Source organism: Bubalus kerabau, chromosome 19, assembly GCF_029407905.1.
Source record: "Bubalus kerabau isolate K-KA32 ecotype Philippines breed swamp buffalo chromosome 19, PCC_UOA_SB_1v2, whole genome shotgun sequence".
NCBI lineage: Eukaryota > Metazoa > Chordata > Mammalia > Artiodactyla > Bovidae > Bubalus > Bubalus kerabau.
Window position 1 is genome coordinate 27,739,429 of NC_073642.1, and position 22,671 is coordinate 27,762,099.

The 22,671-nt window shown below is 48.3% G+C and overlaps 1 protein-coding gene across 4 annotated transcripts in view; it reads left to right on the forward strand.

Moving 5' to 3' along the window:
* IL16 (interleukin 16) overlaps positions 1 to 22,671 on the forward strand; it is a 110,259-nt gene that overhangs the window by 78,393 nt on the left and 9,195 nt on the right. For 2 of the 4 annotated variants that reach the window (XM_055555755.1, XM_055555756.1), the window contains exons 10-15: positions 1,546 to 1,678; positions 7,267 to 7,354; positions 9,525 to 10,003; positions 14,764 to 14,914; positions 17,954 to 19,040; positions 19,929 to 20,097. In XM_055555755.1, coding sequence (XP_055411730.1) covers positions 1,546 to 1,678; positions 7,267 to 7,354; positions 9,525 to 10,003; positions 14,764 to 14,914; positions 17,954 to 19,040; positions 19,929 to 20,097 — 2,107 coding nt within the window. Of the gene's footprint in view, positions 1 to 1,545; positions 1,679 to 7,266; positions 7,355 to 9,524; positions 10,004 to 14,763; positions 15,024 to 17,953; positions 19,041 to 19,928; positions 20,098 to 22,671 lie in introns of those variants that run through there. The other 2 variants (XM_055555757.1, XM_055555758.1) reach the window with 2 other exon arrangements.

Consider the following 22,671-nt stretch of genomic DNA (forward strand, 5'->3'; position numbering starts at 1 on the left):
ATCTTCATGTATACCTTCTCTACTGAGTTTGGGTTTTGCTACATTAGCAGGGTTTGGCCATATTTTAAAGGTTTTCCTATCACTGTAGTATGTACAAGCTTGAATTACTGAGGGGTTTGCTGCTATCCTAGGCAGGAGGGTGACAGCTGATTGGCTGAGCTGCTGTGCTGCCACCTAGGACGGAGTGGCTCAGAGTGATGGCTTTAGTCCAAATCTTTTGAGATCGTCTTCCCTCTTAGACTTGAGCTGAGTAGGGATTGTTTTGGAAACTTTCACTTTCCTTGGCATCAGGTGCTGTCTGGCGACGGTCTTCTTTTACAGCAATGAATATGTGTGCTTTCTTAGCAAGGAGAAGGAGAAAGGGGAACCAACTCTGCAATAGCAATGTAGAAGAAAGAAGCAGCCAACCACAGCAGCAGGAACCATGAAATCAGTGTCAGGAGACCTAAATTTCAGTCCCAGCTCTGCTGATAACCAGCTAGGGCAGAGGATGGCAAATGAGGGCTCACCATCTGTTTTGTTTTTTTTTTTTCAATAGCGTTTTATTGGAACGAAGCCGTACTCACTCATTTACATATTCTCTAAGGCTGTTATTTTTATGCTATGACATCAGAGTTGCAGAGTTGCCATAAAGATGGTATGGTCTGCAAAGCCTAAAATATTTACTGCTACTACTGCTAAGTCGCTTCAGTCGTGTCCAACTCTGTGCGACCCCGTAGACGGCAGCCCACCAGGCTCCCCCGTCCCTGGGATTCTCCAGGCAAGAACACTGGAGTGGGTTGCCATTTCCTTCTCCAGTGCATGAAAGTGAAAAGTGAAAGTGAAGTTGCTCAGTCGTGTCCCACTCTTAGCGACCCCATGGACTGCAGCCTACCAGGCTCCTCTGTCCATGGGATTTTCCATGCAAGAGTACTGGAGTGGGGTAAATATTTACTATGTGGCACTTAACAGAAAAAGTTTTTAGTCCTTAAGTGAGATCTTATTGAGATAATTTCACTCTGTCTGATTTTCCCCATGTGTGAAGCAAGGGAATTGGCTTTTACAAATCCCGTTTATCGAAGCAGCCTTATTTTTTCTACCTCGTCTCCCGCCCATTTCCTGCCTTATAAGAATGAATGCCATGCAGGTACCTCAACCAGTGATTTCTTCTCTATCTTTTAGCACATCCCATTCGTTCATTCCCTTAAACATTCTGCATATGAGAACACAGAAGCCCCAAGAGAGGACGTGATCAGTTTACCTGTGGTTAATTGGTTAATCCACTACACTGGTTAAACTACACCCTCCATCTCATTTGAGCTTAAGTTAGATAGAGAAGGGCAGAAAAAAGTTACAAACTGTGGTGAATGTTGCCCCACTTTGGGATGCACTGTCTCCCATTTTGTGGTCATGCATGAAGTGGGTGTGTGATGAGCTGCTTTGGTCAGCATGGTGAATTTGGGGTCTCATTATGCAGCCTAGGCAGAAGTGGGACCTTGGGGACTCAGCCGTGCACACGCCCTGTGAGTGAGCTGCCTGACGGCTCCCTGTTGCTGCCTCTTGCAGATGTGGCGATGAGCTGGTGGAGATCAACGACTCCCCCGTTCACTGCATGACGCTCAACGAAGTCTACACCATCCTGAGTCACTGTAACCCAGGTCCCATCCCCATCATGGTTAGCCGCCATCCAGACCCACAGGTGACTCCCCCTGGACATCCTCTCCCTCCCAGGCCCACTCTCGCAGGACTCCCATGGGAACAAGAAGTGACTGAACATGTAGACGTTGTTAACTGAGTTCGAACCAAGTGTCTGTAGTAACAGGTTTCTGCAGCAGAAGTCCTATGACAAGCTCCTAGACACTGAGGCACTTGGCATTAGCTCAGGAGGTTCTCATCGCTGAGTTACAGGCCCTAGGGCAGGAAAACATAGACCCAGAGTTTCTGTTAACAGATAGAAGAGATTCACTCATCCATGCATCCAGCGGGTCCCCACTATGTGACTCTCTGGAGCTGGACACTGGGCACACAGGGAGAAGTGAGTGAGCTCATAGCACGCAGTCCTGCCCCCCAGATCCTTACATTCCCACGAGACTGGCAGAGAAATCATTGCAATACAGCATAGTCGGTACTATGAGAACACAGGCATACAGAAGGGAAGGTTAGATAAAAGCAAGTTAGTTTTCTCCAGGCAAAGACTTTGTGGAAGGTCATTCCAGGCAGCAGGGACACAGAGTTAGGTTGCAGAGTCATGAAGGCACCTGCCGTGGAAGGAGGGAGGGGTAGGTTCTCGGGACTGGGGTGCAGAGATGAGAGCAGAGGGTTGAGAATGGAGTTTGGTGAGGCACTGGGGTCACATGCCAAGGGCTTTCCACAGGATGCTAAGTGTTTGCATTCTGTGGGTGGTGACGAGCTAGGGGAGTCTGAAGCTCTAGCTGTAACATGTTTAGAATTTTCTTTTTACCCTTTGATTGCTCTGCAGAGGACAGGATGGAGTAGGTGGAGTTGGAGTTTTTTGTAGGAAGGAAACAGATGATGAGGCCTGAATTAAACAGCAGTTGTGGGAGAAGAATAGAGCAGAAGGGGCAGCAGGAGGCAACTTGGGAAGAATCAACAAAATCTGTTGGTTGGGGACTTCCCTGGCAGTCCAATGGTTAAGACCACACTTTCAATGCAGGGGGTGCAGTTTCAATCCCTGGTAGGGGAACTAAGATCCCACATGCCTTACGGCATGGCCAAAAAATAAACAAATAAATGAAATAGACAAGCAACAAGGATTTTAAAAATCGTCTTCAATTCTAAGATGTTAGAAAATAAAAAAAGAGAGAGAGAGAGATGTATTGGCTGATTAGGTTTGGGATAAAAGAAAGGGGAGCCTAGGAGGACTGGAGTATTTTTAGATTGGAAGATGGAGCGAAGGGAACACCACAGCCAGAACAGAAAACTGGAGAAGGGAGTGGACTTGGGAGGAAGGAGAATCGTTGAGGCAGTCCAAGCTCGAGTTGTAAAACAATTTCCAGACACAGAGCATTTCAGAAGGGAGTGAGTTTATTAAGAACAAAGAGCAGAGATAATGTGGGCAATTCGAGCACAGCAGGCCAACCTCCAGGCAGACCTGGCAGACCAGGGAGAGCCTACAGTTTCCATGGGTTAATAGCTAATTTTTACAGCCTCAAGACAAAGAAAATTCCCACTGGATGGTTGGTATTAGGTGATTGGTTGGGGTGCTATTGGATATTTACTGGAGTTGGCATCTTTGCCTAATTGGGAGTCAGGAAGCTTGTTAGTGATGATCAGGAGGCTCTTGGCAAAGCCAAAGGGGCTCAGTCAGCTTCAGAGGTGACCTTGGTTCTGGGCTCCACTTCTGAGGAGGCCTAACACCTGTGACCTTGGGGCAGAACTCAACAAGAATGATCTCAGTTGGGGACTGGTGAGATGGAGGCACTGGCGGGTGTTTAGTTAGACAGGCCAGCAGGCAGTTACCTTTAAGGCTGATAATGGCTGGCTTTAGAAGGCAGAGGATCTAGAGATCAAATTGCCAACATCCATTGGATCATCAAAAAAGCAAGATAATTCCAGAAGAACTTCTACTTCTGCTTTATTGACTATGACAAAGTCTTTAACTGTGTGGATAACAGCACACTGTGGAAAATTCTTAAAGAGGTGGGAATACCAGACCACCTTACCCGCCTCCTGAGAAATCTGTATGCAGGTCAAGACGCAACAGTTAGAACCAGATATGGAGCAATGCACTGGTTCCAAATTGGGAAGGAGTATGTCAAGCAGTATTGTCACCCTGCCTACTTAACTTCTATGCAGAGTATATCATTTGAAATGCTGGGCTGGATGAAGCACAAGCTAGAATCAAGATTGCTGGGAGAAATATCAATAACCTCAGATATGCAGATCACACTGCCCTTTTCGCAGAAAGCAAAGAGGAACTAAAGAGATTCTTGATGAAAGTGAAAGGGGAGAGTGAAAAAGTTGGCTTAAAACTCAACATTCAAAAAACGAAGATCATGGCATCCAGTCTCATCACTTCATGGCAAATAGATGGAGAGACAGTGGAAACAGTGAGAAACTTTATTTTCTTGGGCTCCAAAATCACTGCAGTTGGTGACTCCAGCCATGAAATTAAAAGATGCTTGCTCCTTGGAAGAAAAGCTATGACCAACCTAAATAGCATGTTAAAAAGCAGAGACATTACTTTGCCAACAAAGTTCTATCTAGTCAAGGCTATGGTTTTTCCAGTGGTCATGTATGGATGTGAGAGTTGGACTATAAAGAAAGCTGAGTGCTGAAGAATTCATGCTTTTGAATTGTGGTGCTGGAGAAGACTCTTGAGAGTCCCTTGGACTGCAAAGAGATAAAACCAGTCAATCCTAAAGGAAATCAGTCCTGAATATTCATTAGAAGGACTGATGTTGAAGCTGAAGCTCCAATACTTTGTCCATATGATGGAAAGAACTGACTCACTGGAAAAGACCCCTATGCTGGAAACGATTGAAGGCAGGAGGAGAAGGGGATGACAGAGGATGACATGACTGACTCCCAGCAGAAATAGGATAGAGAAGGGGATGGTGGGTAAGATCCACACAGGCCTGTGTGGCAGGGTTCAAACACAGCCCTGCTTAGTTAGTGAGCACTGACAGTAAGCATTCTGGAGGAAATATTTATGTATTATTTGGCTGCTGCTGCTGCTAAGTCGCTTCAGTCATGTCCTACTCTGTGCAACCCCATGGACGGTAGTCCACCAGGCTCCCCCGTCCCTGTGATTCTCCAGGCAAGAATACTGGAGTGGGTTGCTGTTTCCTTCTCCAATGCATGAAAGTGAAAACTGAAAGTGAAGTCGCTCAGTCGTCTCCAACCCTTAGCAACCCCATGGCTGCACCCGGTCTTAATTGCTGCACGCAGGATCTTCTATCTTTGTTTCGGCAGGCAGACTCTTAGTTGTGAGTGGAATCTAGTTCTCCAATGAGGGATGGAACCTTGCAGTGGGAACACAGAGTCTTAGCCCCTGGACCATCAGGGAAGTCCCCAGTCTTAGCCATTTTGAAGCATGGAGTTCAGTGGCGTGATGGATATTCACATTGTTTTGCAGCCATGACCATCAGCCATTCCCAGGACTCTTCATCTTGCCAAAGTGACACTCTCTACCTCTTAAACAGCCCTCATTCTCCCCTCTGGAGATGACTCTTCTACTTACTTTCTGTCTCCCACTGTGTCCCAGAGTTCCCACTGTTTGCTCTCTGATTTTGACAGCTCTGCATACCTCATCTAAGTGGTGTCATATGTGACTGGGCTCTTTCACTGAGCATGGTGTCCATTAGGCTCACCTGTGCTATGGACTATGTCAGCATTTCCTTCCTTTTGAAGGCTGAATAAGATTCCATTGTTTATGTAGAGGCCATATTTTGCATGCCCCTTCATTTGTTGATGGACACTTGAGTGGCTTCCACCTTTTGGCTATTGTGAATCCTGTTGCTATGAACCTGGGTGTGCAAATATCTGTTTGAGTCCCTGCTTTCCATTCTATGTGGGTAATATACAGGAGTAGAATTGCTGGACCATATGGTAATTCTATTTTTAATTTTTTGAGGAACCGCTATACTGTTTTCCATCTTGGCTGTCTCATTTTACATTCACACCAGCAATGCACAAGTGTTTCAATTTCTCCATATCCTTATTAACACTTGTCACTTTTCGGGATGGGGGAGCCTGGTGGGCTCGCACAGAGTCAGACACGACTGAAGCAACTTAGCAGCAGCAGCACTTTTCTGTTTATTTATTTATTTTAATGACCTAATTTTTAGTTTTGGCTGCACTGGGTCTTTGTTGCTGTTCAACAGCTACTCTCTAGTTGTAGTGCACAGGCTTCTCTTATTGCAGAGGATGGGCTCTAAGGTGTGCGGGCTTCAGCAGTTGTGGCCCATGGGCTTAGTTGCCCTGAGGCAGTTGGGACCATCCCAGACCAGGGAGTGAACCTGTGTCCCCTGAATTGGCAGGCTGATTCCTAACCACTGGACCACCTACCCATCGTCATGGGTGTGAAGTGATATCTCATTGTGTTTTGGGGGTTTTTTTTTTAAGATTTTTTTTAATATGGACCATTTTTTAAATCTTTATTGAATTTGTTACACTACTGCTTCCATTTTTTGTTTTGGTTTTTGGCCTCGAGGCATGTGGGATCTTAGCTCCCGGACCAGGGATAGCACCTCTACCCCTGCTTTTAAGTCCTAACCACTGGACCACCAGGGAAGTTATCTCTTGGTTTTGATCTGCATTTCCTTAAAGATTACTAACGTTGAACATCTTTTCACATGCTTCATGGCCATTTGTCTGTCTTTTTTGGAAAACATCTATTCAAATCCTATGCCCATTTTTACTTGGATGCTTTGATTGTTCTTGCTGTTGAGTTGTAGGGATCTGATTTGCCTAAGTCTTCTCCCATTCTGTGAGTCCCATTTCACTCTACTGATTTTGCCCTTTGTTGATTGATACAGGGAATATTTTCATTTTGATGTTATCTGATTTGTCTCTTTTTCTTCTTATCTTTTTTCTTTTTCGTCATCCGCTTGTATCTATATTTTCTGTCCCATATATTTCATAGTTCTTTGATATGCAGAATATTTTCATTTTGAGATTGTCCAATTTATCTCCTTTTGTTGCTTGTGCTTTTGGTGTCCAAGAAGTTCTTTTTAAAAACCCTCTGATTTTACTGTGAAGTAGGTTCTTGTTGTCACTGTTTTGCAGGAAAAAAAAATTGAGGGTTAGAAGCTTAAGTTCCTTGTGTGAGTGTGTGGTTAGAAAATGAGGGGACTGGGACATGCACATGAGTCTGTTTGCTCCAGAACTCATATTTTTAACTATTACTCAAATGTGATTAATTACCTGTGGCAATAAGATGGCTAGGGTTCCAGTTATGACATCATTGTTGTTGGTAATAAAGGCAATGATGATGTCATGGCAGTGTTAAGTGTGGAAGAACTGCCCAGAGGTAAACTCTAAAATGGTAACTCTGCCCAGTTTGGCAGCAAGTAGTGGAGAAGGTTAGGGAGTTCAGAGGGGCCACCTTGAGAATCCCTTTATTGATAGAGTTTGGACTTTGTCCATAAGATACTAGGGAACCAGTGATGCCCAGGGTGTTTCTAGGAATGTCAACTGTTTGTAGAGTGGGTGTGAATGAAAGACAGCAAAATCCAGGGGCCCAGCTAGGGAACTGGTACAGGACTCAGAACCTGATGCAGAAGTTCCCACTATTTGCTTGAGGAGGTGATGTAAATTTTCCAGGTCTCTGAACAGCAGCTCAAAGAAGCTGTGGCCCAGGCTGTGGAGAACGTCAAGTTTGGAAAGGAGCGGCACCAGTGGAGTCTAGAAGGTAAGGAGACAGTGAACTTGCATTTGCAGCATCTTTGTCTTCTTAGAAAGCTTTGAGTCTAGCCACCACCTCACTCTCTACCCCAGGAACATAGTAGTCATCCCAGATGAGCCTGGTTCATAGACAAGGATTGAAAGCTAGCAGTCCACCAGCTAAATTGGGGTCACATTTTGCTTTGTTTCAGAGGCACGAGAGTTTAAAATCGTCTGAATTTGAATTGTTTTAAATCCACAAACTTTCTCTAGTTCTTTACAGTTCTCACCATTCCCTGTTACCTTATTTTACCAGGTTGCCTGTCTCACCTCTGTCCCTCTAGTCCATGATAATAGGTTCCTTATAAAGAATAATATCTATTAATAAAGTTTCTGACATGTATTGAGTTCTAATCGTGTTAGACATGCTATTTAATACACTATTTCCCTGAATCTTCCCATATAATTTTTATGCATATTTTTGGGAAAATGTGGGGTCCTGAGAGGCTCCCTTACCCCAGATCAGCCATGGAGTACACAGATGATCTGGGATGGGAACCAGGCTGGCCAACTCCAACGTACAGCTGGTGGGCATTGGCCAAGTCTTTGTGGAATGTCCATATTATAGAATAATGTGCAGGCTTTAGTACTGATATTCACAAGGATGTTACACAGTCTGGAAAGTGTCCAGACAAAAGAACAGGACCCAGAATTTTATTTCAGTGGTGTTCTTCCATTTCCACCCACTCAACATTCATCTATGTTCAAGGGAGGAGGACAGAGAAAAAAAGTTTGACAGCGGTTATCTCTGATAGGCTGAGGGTGAATTTTTGCTTTCATTTCTCCCTTTTTGCAGCTGACTTTAAACAAAGATGCATTTTTATTTTAAAATCAGTAAAAAGCTAAAGAAAAGCTTTTTCTCTAAAGATGATTTGAATTATGAGCTTGATTGGCCTTGATTCTGTACTGAAGTCTGGGATGCTCACCTGTGGGGCTCGCCTGTTGCTCCTGGACTTGCAGAATGTGCTCACATTTGAGCGAGAGCCTGGGCCTCGGTCTGCTCCCACTCTTCTGATCTGTGGTGCTAGGGAAGGGGCATCTTCTACTACTAGAGACAAAGAAGGGTCAGTGGAGGGTGTGTGGTTGGCCCTATGCTCAGAACATGACGGGGTTTTGGAAGGGAGCTCAGAACCAGGAGGAAGGGCTGCATAGGAAGAGAAAAGGAAGAGGAGAGTCTGGTTAAGGCACAGTGGTTTTCTGGCCTTGCTTCATCCTCATTTTTGGAAAGAAAGGTAACCTCTTGGTTATTGTTGTTCAGTCACTAAGTCATGTCCAACTCTTTGCCACCCCAAGGACTATAACCCACGAAGCTCCTCTGCCCATGGGATTTCCCAGGCAGGAATAGTGGAGTGTATTGCCATTTCCTCCTCCAGGGGAATCTTCCCAAACCAGGGGTTGAACCTGAGTCTCCTGCATTGGCAGGCGGGTTTTTTACCACTGAGCCACTATGAAAGCCCTGACCTCTTGGTACAATTCTCAAAGCGCCTTCACAGACATTTTCTCTCTTTGATTTTGAACCCCAAAATGTCCCATGACCCTGAAATGAGTATCTCCGTTTTACAGATAGGAAACAGAGGGTGGAAGTTTGGGTTCCCCCAAAGGCCAGCAGGCTTTGAAATGGGGCATGGTAAGAATGTTGATTCAGAAGCATCTGGAGGCTCCACACCTATAGGAGCAAGGGGGGGTTCTCAGGGCTGAGCAGAGGGGCCAGTTGAGCAGAGATGATACCGGACTGCCCCTACCAGACCACTTCCACCCAGCCATGGAGCTCACATGGCCCACTGGAGGTGTCCTGTGTGCAGAATTGGCTGGGTCTTTCTAGCCCCGTCTCCATCAGGCATTGGAGGTGGGCTGCCTTTCGGGCGAGGTGGTCCCTGAAGCCAGGACATCAAGCCCTTCCTTGAAGGGCAACCTTGGGGATGCATCTCCGTCTCTACGCCTAGACCCCTAGAGACTCAGAAAATTTGAATGATTTTCCCAGCCTGATGTCACTGGTGCTGGACACCAGACCCAAGATTTCTGAGCTTCACTCCAAAGTGACTTCTGGGGAGAAGCAGACAGCCTGGGCAAGCAGTGTACCCCTGGCAGTAGTCCTGAGCCAGACCAGGGATGGAGTTTCATTTGTGCTTCCAATGCAGGTGTCAAAAGGCTGGAGAGCAGCTGGCACGGGCGGCCCACCTTGGAAAAGGAGCGGGACAAGAACTCTGCACCCCCGCATCGCCGGGCGCAGAAGGTCATGATCCGTTCCAGCAGCGACAGCAGCTACATGTCAGGATCTCCCGGGGGCAGTCCCAGCAGCAGTGGAGAGCAGCCACCCTCTGATCTGGAAGTCAGTGTGCACAACCCCAGCCTGCCCCTGGGGCGGGAACCAGGGGTGCCTCCTGGGGCCTCATCCAGGCACCCCCAGGAGAACCTGCCCCTCCCTGCAAGCCAGGGCAGCCACCCACCACTGAGACTCAAGAAATCCTTTGAGATTTTGGTGAGAAAGCCTACATCCTCCAAGCCCAAGCCTCCACCCAGAAAATACTTTAAAAGTGACAGTGACCCTCAGAAGAGTATGGAAGAGACAAAGGACTCCCTGTGCCCTTCTGGACACACCTTGCCCACCTGTGGCCAGGTAAGAGAGGGTTGAGCATTCTCTTGTGCCAAGCAGTGTTGAACTGGGGCATTAGTAGAGTGTTAGCCGAGGGCAAGGAAGGGTTTCTCCTCCATCAGAGAGAAGGGGCTGGGCTCAAGCTTAAGGCTAACTTCAGAGAGAGAGCTTTGCAGCTTGGCAGACCTCAGTTGAAGCCCCAATCTCGCTGAATGACTTCTGCGTTGCCATCCATGACACACTGGAATGCAAGGCTGCTCTCACAGGTCTCTAAGCCTCAGTTTCCTTATCTGTTAATTGGGTCTAAGTTTATTTTAAATTTTATTTTATTTTATCTTTACAAGCATTAGGATTTTTTAAAGTTATTTATTTATTTGTGGTAGCACTAGGTCTTCATTGCTGCACAGGCTTTTTTCTAGTTGCGAGTGAGCAGGGGCTACTCTCTAATTGTGGTGCGTGAGCTTCTCATTGCAATAGCGGCATGGGCTCTAGGGCGTGTGGGCTCAGCAGTTGAGCCTCCTGGGCTCTAGAGCACAGGGTCAGGAATTGTGGTATGTGGGCTTAGTTGCTCTGCGGCATGTGAAATCTTCCCAGATCAAGGATCGAACCCAAATCTCCTGCATTAGCAGGCGGATTCTTTACCACTGAGCCACCGGGGAAACCCCAGCATTATTTATTTATGTGGACCATTAAAAAAGTCTTTATTGAATTTGTTACAATATTGCTTTTTAAGCCATAAGGCATGCGGGATCTTAGCCCCCTGACCAGGAATCGAACCCATACACCCTGCATTGGAAGGCAAAGTCCTAACCATTGCACTGCCAGGGAAGTCCCTGGGGCTGAATCTAGAGGCTCCCTCCATGGGCTAAGGTGAGGATTCAAAGGAACCCGCCGAGCGGATGCCTAACAGGCTCTCAGGCGTATGGTGTTCATGCTACAGCAGTTTGTCCCTCACACCCCTGCAGACCTCCGTTTCCTTTCTCTGCAGCTCCATCCCCCTCCCTCACAGGACGGCAGGCTCATGGCCAGGCAGTTGCTGTATCTTGAGCCATTTTTAGGCCCAGGTGCTGTGCTCTGTCTCAGTTAAGCCAGACAACCATCTGGGGATAAGCGTCCCTTTCATGCAAAGAGAAAGCCGAGGGACTTGCTCAAGTTCACATCGCCTGTGGGTCACTATAATGATAACATTAGGCTTCGCTGTCTTTCACTTCTTCTTCAGCAGAGTTCACAGGGTAGGTAGAACTGGGGCCTCTGGTAATCCCCTTGAATAGTCCGCGATAAGGGTTGGGAAGCTTCAGGAGGAGCAAGAAACCCCAGAGAGGAAGGTGTTGAGTAGGAGGAGTGAGAGAGCAGAGGAGGGAGAGGAAGCCAGGTTACTGAAGAGGAAGTACCATCTTGCAGAGAGCTGGCAGGATGTGGGCTCATTAGCAATTCGTGGTGGAGTTGCCGAGGGGGCTCTGTTCCCCTGCTCCTATTTTTTTTCTTTCCAAACAAATGAATATTTTATTAACATGGTATAAAAGAATTTTAAACACATGATAGGGTTTTGACCTCAAATACTTGTGAGGTCTGCTACTGAAATGAACTTACAGCTAGACAGCTTATGAATCTTGAAGATACCTAGTCTCTGTCCAGTTAAGGGTTCAGAACAGACACCCTTACCTTGTGCACCCCCATTTTAAGCAAACATTTCATTTTCCTTTGAGCCTAAGACCTGTGAGTCCCAGAGGGCAAATTAGGAACAGAGAAGCTGGGAAGCCAGGCTATCTACTTTGTTCCTGGAGACCCAGAGGGGGTCTGTGGGGGTCACAGGGGCTGTCCTGGTGATGCTCTTGTGCCCTCTGGCCAGGTTGGACCAGATATGGGGAGGGAGTCTCCCCAAGTGAGGCTGCTGCAGGAGAAGAAGGCAGACAGGGACTCTGCTGCAGGCAGAAGTCCCCTGTCTTTGCCACCCTGGCTGCTCTTCAGCATTTGTCGCTCCTGCCTGCACCCTCCCCGCTTCCACAGCTGCAATTCTCTGTCCTTCTGCTTTGTCCCACGTGGCCCACAGACCCTTCCACAGCCTTTTACAGAAGCACAGCCAGGACCATATAATTTTCCTGGGTGTTGGGGGTGCAGAGAAGGGACGACAGCACCATAAAAACAGGAGCTGTTTGCTGCATGTCATTCTTATTAAAATATCCTCCACCATGTCTGGGGATTTCTCACTGGGTGTTTTTCTCTTTGGCCCCAGTGTGTAATATCTCTCCATTCTTTCCTCCCTTCCTCCATCCAGCCCCTCCTCCTTCTCCTTTTTCTCTGTCTGTCTCTCTGTCCTCCACCCTCCACCTCCTCCAGTCTTTCCTCTCCAGGGTCCCATGACCTTTCTCAAGCTTTTATGATAACCCCAAAGTCTTTTTCACCTACTGTAACTCAAGGGGACTTCCACAACCAAAATGACCTTCAGGATATTTCTTTCAACAGAGGACCAGTTCTCTCCCTTCTAGAAAATCAGCTTCAATGATCACTTTTGGTTAAAAATCACTTTCTCCCCTAAGTCATCTCCTCCTGTCTTCTTTCCCTTCTCTCTCCATCATTCACTACCAAGCACTATGCCAGGAAAAACTATTTACAGCAAAAGTCAAATGAAATCAATCTTACTTCTGGAGCTAATTGAAAAAAAAAAATCTCCCATGAAGAGGGTGCAGTATCAGGTGTGTTGATGAAAAGACAAAACACATCTGAGTCTGTTCCAACATGCAAAGTTGCTTTCACCACTGTGGTTGGTACCCAGAGCATCAGCCTATGAAAGTGTCAACCATTCACGGATATAGACAGGGTGCCGAGTTCCCTGGGTGCAGTTAAATTTCAGACACGTCATTTTTTTTTCCCTGCTGATGAGTGGCTTAGATACCATCAGTCTGATATTTTAAGCTTCTAATTTCATAACCAAGCCTTGCTTTCATGAAGGACTAGTTCAAGAGACACAATGATTCCTTTGGGTTTGTTGGTCTCTCGGTGTTTCCAAAGTGCTACCATAGAACTTGGTTCTAAATAGGGAACTCTGGGCTGGGACAATGCTTGGTGAACACATTTCTAACTTGTATAGAATTATACTTCCTAAAGAATGTTTATTGACAAAGTAGATATAAATCTCAGGCCACAAATGTTTTCAGTTTCTCTTTTAGTCCCACATGGTGCATTTATTCCTCCTTCTTTCCTTCCCTTTGGAAGGGAGCTCACAGCCTTGTCTAATAGCCAGCCCATTATTCCACCTGACCCTGGAAATAGCAGAAAAGACATATCATCAACTGCAGTATGGCAGAGTATTTCCCCTGCAGAAAAATTTTGGCAGCATCTTTCTTTAAATTATATATTTATTTTATTTTGTGGCTGTTTTGGGTCTATCTAGTTGCAGCGAGTGGGCTTCTCATTGCAGCGGCTTCTCTTGTTGCAGAGCATGGGCTCTAGGGCACTCTGGCTTCAGTAGTTGGGGCACATGGGCTTAGTTGCCCTGAGGCATAGGGGATTTTTTCAGACCAGGGATCAAACTCATGTCCCCTGCATTGGCAGGTGGATTCTTAACCACTGGACCACCAGAGAAGCCCTATACAGCATCATTTTTATATTGGCCTTCTTTTCTTTCTGGGTTGCTGGTCTGCTTTTTCCTTCTACCATGGATGTTTATCTCTCTGGAACACTTTTCCTTGGCTTCTCTGCCTGGAAAGTTCTTACCCTTTGTTCAAGAGCCAGACAAGAAGCACTTCTCCTGGGAAGCTTTCTGCCCTACTCTGGGACAGAACTGGTGCTGGTCCCTGACTCTGGGCCCTGGCAACATATCTTTCATGCTGTATGAAAACCCAAACTCTACTCAAGCATTAGAGAGTGACTTGGTGCTTGGTCCAGCTCTTCCCTGAACTGGTTTGTGAAGCAGCCTGAGGCCACATCCATGCTTAATGGGAAAACCATCCTGCCCTAGACTGATCAGGTCACCCTGGGGGCAGCAGAGGGGAGCAATGGCACAGTTCCAGAGTTTCCGTCGTCCTTCACAATATCCTTTCTAAATAGCTGAATGCTGTTGTCTAGTCACTCAGTCATGTCCAGGTCTCTGTGACCTCATGGACTGTATCCTGCTAGGCTCCTCTGTCCATGGGATTCTCCAGGCAAGAGTACTAGAGTGGGTAGCCATTTCCTTCTCCAGAGGATATTCCTGACCCAGGGATCAAACCCAGGTCTCCTGCATTGGAAGATGGATTTTTTTTTTTTTTTTTTTTTTTTACCACTTGCCATCAAAGGAAGACCATAAGTAACTGAATAATGAATCACAATGTAGAAAGCAACAGATCCAAGTTTTCCTTTAAGAGGTCTAACTTTAACTTAGTGAAGACTCAGGAGGCAGATCTTTGCCTCATTGTCTTCCCCCCTGGGAGGAGGAGGAGTTTGGCCAGATGTAGTGGTACACGAAGCAGTGCCAGCCCTATTTCCCACCCCCAGACCTCTTCTCCCTGTCACAGGGGCCCCAGGATCTTCACATGTGTCAAGTGGATGAGCCCTTGTCCTGGATGCCAGCTCATGTGTCCAGGAAGCAGAGGGATGCTCTGGGCCTCCAGGAGGTGCCAGCTCCCTGGTCACCCATGCAGACAGCGCCATGGAGGAAAGGACCCTCTTGACCACAAGGGCTGCTATTGGACTTCTCATTAAAGCCGCTTGATGTCTGCCCCCCAGTCCCAATCAGAGGGCTCCTTGCTTTCTCACAGCTGGAGGCTACCGTTTTGACACAGTCTCACTTCCTGTTTACACCACAGGAAGCCAGAGACCTGCTGCCACCGCCGCCTCCACAGGAAGACACAGCGGGGAGAACCCCTCACACCGCTGCTGGCCACCCAGGACCTGTAGTCAGGCCACACACGACATCCCTCTCAGAGGGCCAGCCAGGGAGGAGGGCAGCCAGCCCAGGTAGGTCTTCATCTGCCAGGAGGAGGGACCTTCTGGGTCAAGGTCCAACACTAGGGGAAGACTGGAGCGTTAGAGCATCCTGCATGGCTGGACAGCTGGACCTGGGCTGGTAAGCAGTCAGGGTGGGAACCTCTTGGCTGGAATAGTGATGCTGTGATGTGGGGGGTGGGGGGGATGCACAGTGGTGATGGGAGGAATGCGGGCCAATCCAGAAAGTCAGCTGGAGAAGGGAGCCCTTGGGAAAGGTCCCAGACACACCTACCCAACCACAGCGAGCGGCCACTGCCTCCGGGGTGACAGCCTTCTTCCAGCATTTCCAAGTCTGGGGATGCGGGTCAGAGAGGCATGAGTGAATAGCAGGTTGCTGGTGGTCACTGCCCCCATGCGGGGGATGGCTGGGGTGCGCCCCCATGGTGCCCCTGAAAGTGCTGAGATGTGAGCTGAATATTAAAGCTTTGATGACAGAGAAGATGGGATTTTGGGCCAGGGAGACCAGGGTGGAAAACCTGGCTCTGTCCTTCACCAGTGTGATTTGGGGCAACTCAACTTTTTTGTGTGTGAGCCTCAGTTCTCTCATCAGCAAGTGGGAAATCACATAGAACCCCAAAGGGTGATTCAATTCAGTAAGCGAGTATTGAATGCTGCCTTCAAGAGTCCCTGTACTGGCTTCTGGGGAAGAAGCGAGGCAGGGGAAGAGACAGACACTGGGAGAGAGACACACACAGAGAAAGAGAGAGAGATGAGAATGAATGTGAAGGAGAATGAGAGAAAGAAGACAGACCAGTCCATCAAGGAGCTCCCAATAGTGGTAGTGGCAGAACTGGCTACACACTTACATATTTATTGCTCAACCTGTTTGAGTAGCACTACATGCAAATGGCCACCCACTCCAGTATTCTTGACTGGGGAACTCCATGGACATAGGAGCTTGGAGGGCTACAGTCCATGGCGTTTGCAAAAGAGTCCAGTGCGACTCAGCAACTAAATAACAATAACCACGTGCAAAGCACACAGAAGGCTCTTGGAGGTCCAGGAATGCTGTGAATGGAAATACCTGGCACACCTCACCCGGAGCAGGGGCCCTACTACTGGAGGCTCCTCTTCACCCCTTAGTCACCCCAACTGAGGAACACACCAGGGAACGTCTACCAGCAAGAGCTCCTCGCCCCAGTTTGTATAGGGCTCTCACGTAGAGTGTCTGACAGCTGAGTCTTACAACAGGCCTTATAGCAGAGCAATGGATAAATGCAGGACCAGGCTGAGAAGTCCAGACACACTTGGTAAAGTCCCAGAGTCAGTACTAACCACCCTGGCCTCTGGGATAGTGCAGAAGGTCTCCGTGGGATCTTCCAGGCTTAATGCCCTGCATGGTTGTGTGGCTTGAAGGCTGGCATTGGAACAAGAGGCAGGAGGAATCAATGTCTTCCTTACAATGGGCTGAATTCTGATACCAGGCACCTCCCAGAGCATGATACCAGAACAATGAGACCTGGGGTGACCGAAGGGCCACACATGCACTTGGCTTCTCAGCTGTGCAGGACTTGGGGGTCAGCCTCCCTTTGTCCCTGGGAAAGAGTGGCGGGTGGTAGAGCTTCCCCTGGTCTGGCTTGTTCAAGATGGCTTCCAAGAAAGACCAACAAATGCTCCCCTTCTTCTGACCCCAGTGGTGAGGGGCTGAACTTGACCGGGCATGCCTGATAGAGCAGGCTGGAAGGACCTGTGGGGCTGCCCCAGTGCCAACCCAGGTGTATTAAATCAGACTCAGTATATTTTAGATCCTCCAGTTTCCAGTGTGCAGCCCAGTTTGGGAAGTCACTGGTACAGAGCTTCTTTCTCCCTGGAGCCTTCTCATCTTTCATTGACTCTCTGGGCTGGGAACGCGCCTTTGCTGAGCAAGCTGGTTAAGTCTTCAAGTAGGGAGAGTAGCAAACCGACGTGACTTCAGGGACCAGGTGATACTTTAATGTGTGAAACGCTGACTGGGTGAGAGAGAGGCTGTAACCCCATTGAGCTGGGGTGCAACCTGTCTGAAGTCTTTCATGCCTGCATTGCTTTTCAATGATGTGGGTGGACCAAACCAATTAAGGCTGTCAATGTGTGACCCATGGCTTAAAAGTTTAAATGGTAAGAGAATTGAGTGTTGCTTTGACCTTTAAAGTTTTAATGAGTTATCCAAGAGGCTACTTATTACAGTAAGTCTGCCACATACGAATGAGTTCCGTTCTGAGAGCACGTTCGTGAATCCAATTTGTTCCTAAGTCCAACAAAGTTAGCCTAGGTACCTAGCTAACACAATCTGCTACATAGTACTGTACTGTAATGGATTTATAATATTTTTCACAAAAATAATGCATAAAAAATAAACACAAAAAATAAAACATTTTAAATCTGGCAGTAGAGTACCTTGAAAAGTACAGTAGTGCCAGCTACATCACCACTGCTTTTACACGTGCTTCCAGACATTCTGGGCTTGAAATAAAGACACTGCACTACCGTCCTCTATACAGTCCTATACAGTAAAGTGCACACAAGCACAAACACTTGTAGAGGATGCACACATGTGACAATGTACACCAGACATATGAACTAACTCACGTGATCGGACATGAGAACACACGTTTGTATCTCTGAAAGTTCACAACTTGAAGGTTCGTATGGAGGGGACTTACAAAAGGACACAAAAGTGGGGAGTCAGGAGATGGGGGTCTTGGCTCTGCCAACAAGTGACCCCTTATCCTTGTGAATGTTGGATTCCTCAGTTACACAGTGTCAGAGATCAGACTAGGTATTCTGTGGGAACCCTTCCAGCTGTAAAACGCTAGGATGCTGTGGCGTTAACTCATGCCTCTGGTCCCCTGGTTCTGTGTGCACTTCAGCCAGGTGATAGCACCTGGGGTAGCAGCTTACCCAGCGAGGGATCCCCCACTCTGCTCATCTCCTCCCCTAGAATCCTTGCTGTTCATCTTTGAAAGTAGAATTTAGGAGGAAAACCTACAACGAGGTGTAACACACAGCTCTGGCCTTCTTTCTGCCCCCTAGGGACGCAAACGTCCCCAGTAAAACACCCATTGCTTAGGAGACAGGCTCGGATGGACTATAGCCTTGAGACCACAGCCGAAGACCCTTGGGTTAGAATTTCTGACTGCATCAAAAATCTCTTTAGCCCCATCATGAGTGAGAACCACAACCACGTGCCGCTGCAGCCCGACGCCCCGCTGGGTGAGGAAGAAGGGATGCGGGGCCACCCAGATGGGGCTGCCGCGAAGCTGGACACCACCGACGGCGGTCCCAAAGCTTACAAGCAGGTGGGCGGCAGCACCGTGAAGAAGGGTCCTCCAGTAGCCCCCAAGCCAGCCTGGTTTCGCCAAAGCTTGAAAGGTTTGAGGAATCGTGTTCCGGACTCCAGGCGAGAGATGGCCGCCTCCTGCCAGCCGACCCCCACCTCCAGGGAGCGCCCTGGGCCACCCCTGCGGGCTTCGTCCTCCATCAAGCAGAGGATCAGCTCCTTCGAAACGTTCAGCTCCGCTCACCCGCCTGACAGAGGAGCCCAGAGACTGAGCCTCCAGGCCTCCAGCTCCTCGGGCGAAGCAGCAGAACTTCCCGGGAAGCAAGAGGGAGAGCGGGCTTCTGGTCCCTTGGGGCAAGGGGCTCCCCCGACCATGGAACAGCAGCGGCCAGAGCCAGAGCAGCTGCCCCCCACCTCCCCGGCCACGTCAGAGGCCAGCGACCCCGGCGTGTCAGGGCGCCCTCCCCTGGAACAGCAGCCCGGTCAGAAAACCCTCTCCTCCGACCCGGACCCTCTCTCAAGGCTGCTGGCAACACAGATGGAGGGACCCCGAGGCCCAGTGGTCAAGATGCCAAGTCAGCGGGCTCGGAGCTTCCCCCTGAGCCGGACCCAGTCCTGCGAGATGAAGCCACTGGATGAAAAGACCAGTAAACTCTACTCCATCAGCAGCCAAGTGTCCTCGGCCGTCATGAAGTCCCTGCTGTGCCTCCCGTCTTCCCTCTCTTTTGGCCAGACCCCCTGCAGCCCCAAAGAAGGGGTGTTGCCTCCCACAGCATTCAGTGAAGACCCAGCGAATAGTTCTGCCGAAGCTTCTGCCTCGGACACCAGCTTCTCTCTCAAGTGAGTGTCTCCATCCAGTGTTCACCTCTCTCATCTTTCATCCTCTTACAATCCTGTGTCTTTAAAAAGTTTCTCAGGTTTGCTAAAGGATTGTTCCACCTGTTCTTTCTCTCTCTTTTTAAAATGTTTATTTTATTTTTTGACTGCACTGGGTCTTCATCGCTTTCAAAGGCTTTTCTCTAGTTGTGGTGCGCGGCCTTCTCAATGTAGTGACTTCTCTTGTTGCAGAGCATGGGCTCTAGGCACATGAGCTTCAGTAGTTGTGGCTCGAAGGCTCTAGAGCATAGGCTCAGCAGTTGTGGCAAACAGACTTAGTTGCTCTGTGGCATGTGGGATCTTCCCAGACCAGGGATTGAGTCCATGTGCCTAGCAATGCAAGGTGGATTCTTAACCACTGGACCACCAAGCAAGTCGCCACCTGTTCTTATGAGCATACATGTGTGTGTGAGAGAGAGAGGGTGTGTGGGTGTGAGAGTGTATGGGTCTTGTGAGTGTGTGGGTGAGTGTGTGGGTGATTATGTGGGTGTGTGTGAGAGAGGGGACATCACTCTTGGTGGTCATATAGACACAGATTTGCCCAAAGCATCAGTTATACTTCAGGGTGAAGTTTTGAACACAGACTTCAGAGTCAGACACACCACAATCTGTGATTTCAAATTCCAGATCTTGGCATTTCATAACCATGTGACCATAGACAAGTTTCCCCACCTCCCTGAACCTCAATGTCTGTATCTCTATGGTGAAGGGATGCTAGTTTCTATTCATAGACTTGTTGCATGTACTTGTGGAATGAACATTAGCACCTTCCGGGAATACAGTAGGTATGCAAAGACTGTTAGCTCTTGTTAACATCACAACTCATACTGTGTGCTTCTCCTCCCTGCCAAGCCTCTCAGAGCTGAGAGAATACACGGAAGGTCTCAGTGAGTCCACAGAAGCCAACGACTGTGAGCACTGCACCTCTCAGCCTGGTCAATCGGTTATCTCCTTGCTGAGCACAGAGGAACTAAAGAAGCTCATAGAGGAAGTGAAGGTTCTGGATGAAGCTACATTAAAGGTAGGTTTCTTTTTTATGGGCATTTACAGAGATGAAGGGCTTCCCAGGTGGCACGAGTGGTAAAGAACCCACCTGCCAATGCAGGAGACATTAAGAGACACGGGTTTGATCCCTCGGTTGGGGAGAGCCCCTGGAAAAGGGAATGGGAACCCACTCCAGTACTCTTACCTGCAGAACCCTATGGACAGAGGAGCCTGGTGGGCTACGGTCCATTGGTCTCAGAGTTGGACATGACTGAGTGACTTAGCACTTACAGGGATGAAGGCCTTGCTCAGAGCAGTGTGGTCACCTCAGTTAGGTAGGAGGAAAAGCAACCCATGTAGCCCTGGGATCCCTGAAGTCGAGAGAGTTGTTCCCAGGGGCAGATACCAGAGTCAGATTGTGCCCTTCCCAGGGCAGAGGGGCGCTGTAGCACTGGACCAAAATCAGACCTTTCAGTGTAGGGAGCTTTGTAGCTCATGAAGTGATTTCAATCAGAGTTGTATCTTTTTGATCATTTAATAAAGGAGAAAGGTGAGGTTCAAGTTTGCGGAGTCAAGGTTTCTATCTCCACGTTTCCCTGACTGCCTGCCTGGCCTGCATCTCCAGGGTGATGCTGCTTGCGAGTGAGCTGTCCATCATAAATTCTGAGTTCTTGCCTGAAGATTTGCCCTGCTCACCAAGAGGTGGCTGACCCCAGGACTTGCAAAGGCTCCCACACTCAGTCAAGTCATTCTGAAAGTCCCACTTCCCCTATGCCTTCTGAGCATGACCCAAAAGTGTGTAGAGAGGAAGTGGTCAGGCAGAGCTGAGGCTCATTCAGCTCAGATGAGCACAGCCTCACGGGCCTTGCATCCACCTGGGAGGCCCCAGTCCACGAAGGCTGTTTACACTGGAATTATCCAGACTGGGAGGAGAGGGTAAGGGGGCATCACAGCAGGGGTCCCCAGCCTCCAGGTTCTAATGCCTGATGATCGGAGGTGGAGCTGATGCAATGGTAATAGAAATAAAGTACACAGTAAATGTAGTGCACTTGGATCACCCTGAAACCATCACCCTCCCCCAGTCTATGGGGAAATTGTCTTTTATGAAACTGGTTCCTGGTGCCAAAAAGGTTGGGGACTGCTGCCCTAGATCAAGGCCATGGGTGAGCCTGAGAAGATGTCCTGGGGCTCTGGGGCTCTTGCTCATCACCTGTGCACTGGCACCATCTTACCCAGAGCCTGATTTCAACAAAATAACAGAGGCTAAACTATGGTTTTTCCAGTAGTCATGTACAGATGTGAGAGTTGAACCATAAAGAAGGCTGAGCACTGAAGAATTGATGCTTTCGAATTGTGGTGCTGGAGAAGACTCTTGAGAGTCCCTTGGACTGCAAGGAGATCAAACCAGTCAACCCTAAAGGAAATCAATCCTTGAATATTCACTGGCAAGTCTGAAACTAATGCTGAAACTGAAGTTCCAATACTTTGGCCACCTGATGTGAAGAGCCAACTCACTGGAAAAGACCCTGATACTGGGAAAGATTGAGGGCAGGAGGCGACAGCGGATGAGATGGTTGGATAGCATCAAGGATTCAGTGAATATTATTTTGAACAAATTCCGGGAGATAGTGAAGGTCAGGGAAGCCTGGCGTGCTGCAGTCCGTGGGGTCGCAAAGAGTCGACATGACTTGGCAACTGAACAACAGCAACAAAGTGCTGTGTAAAATACATAGCTGTCCTGCCTGGGGCCTCCCTGGGAGAGTATTTGCTTTTAAACTTGACAAAGGGCTCTTCTAAGGCAAGTAAGCTGATGCCTGGGGATCAGGCATCAGCTTACTTGGGAGATTTGGGCCAGTCCTGCAGTAGAGGTGGGGACAGTGAAGTCCATTCATCCCTTCATCCCCACCCCACCCCGGGTCTTGGGGACTCCAGATCAAAGGCTTGTGAAGCTAGAGGCGCGACAGAAGCTCTGGTGGTGTCAGAGCAAGTGAATTTTTGATGTAAGGTATTTCTTTATGCCAGGGCACAAACTGGTGGCCTGAGAACCTGCAGGTGTATTGTATTTGGTCTGCTTGATGATTGTCTAAAAAGTATTATATTGTGTGTGTATGTGTAGTTGCTAAGTCATGTCTGACTCTTTGCAACCCCATGGTCTGTAGCCTGCCAGGCTCCTCTGTCCATGGAATTCTCCAGGCAAGAATACTGGAGTGGGCAGCCATTCCCTTCTCCAGGGGATCTTCCTGACCCAGGGATCCAACCCAAGTCTCCTACATTGCAGGCAGATTCTTTATCTTCTGAGTCACCAGGGAAGCCCAGTATTATATTAATATTTTAAATATCATCAAACCCGAATCAAAACCTGGATTCTGGCTTCCCTCTCTCTCTCTCTCTCTCTTTTAAAATATTTATTTTTTTGGCTGTGTCAGGTCTTAGCTGTGGCTCACAGACTCTCTAGTTGTAACTTGCAGGCTTAGTTGCCCTGTGGCTAACTTAGTTGCCCTGTGGGATCTTAGTTCCCTGACCAGGGATGGAACCCACGTTCCCTGCATTGCAAGACAGATCCTTAACCACTGAACCATTAGGGAAGTCCCCTGGCTTCTCTTTTTTATAA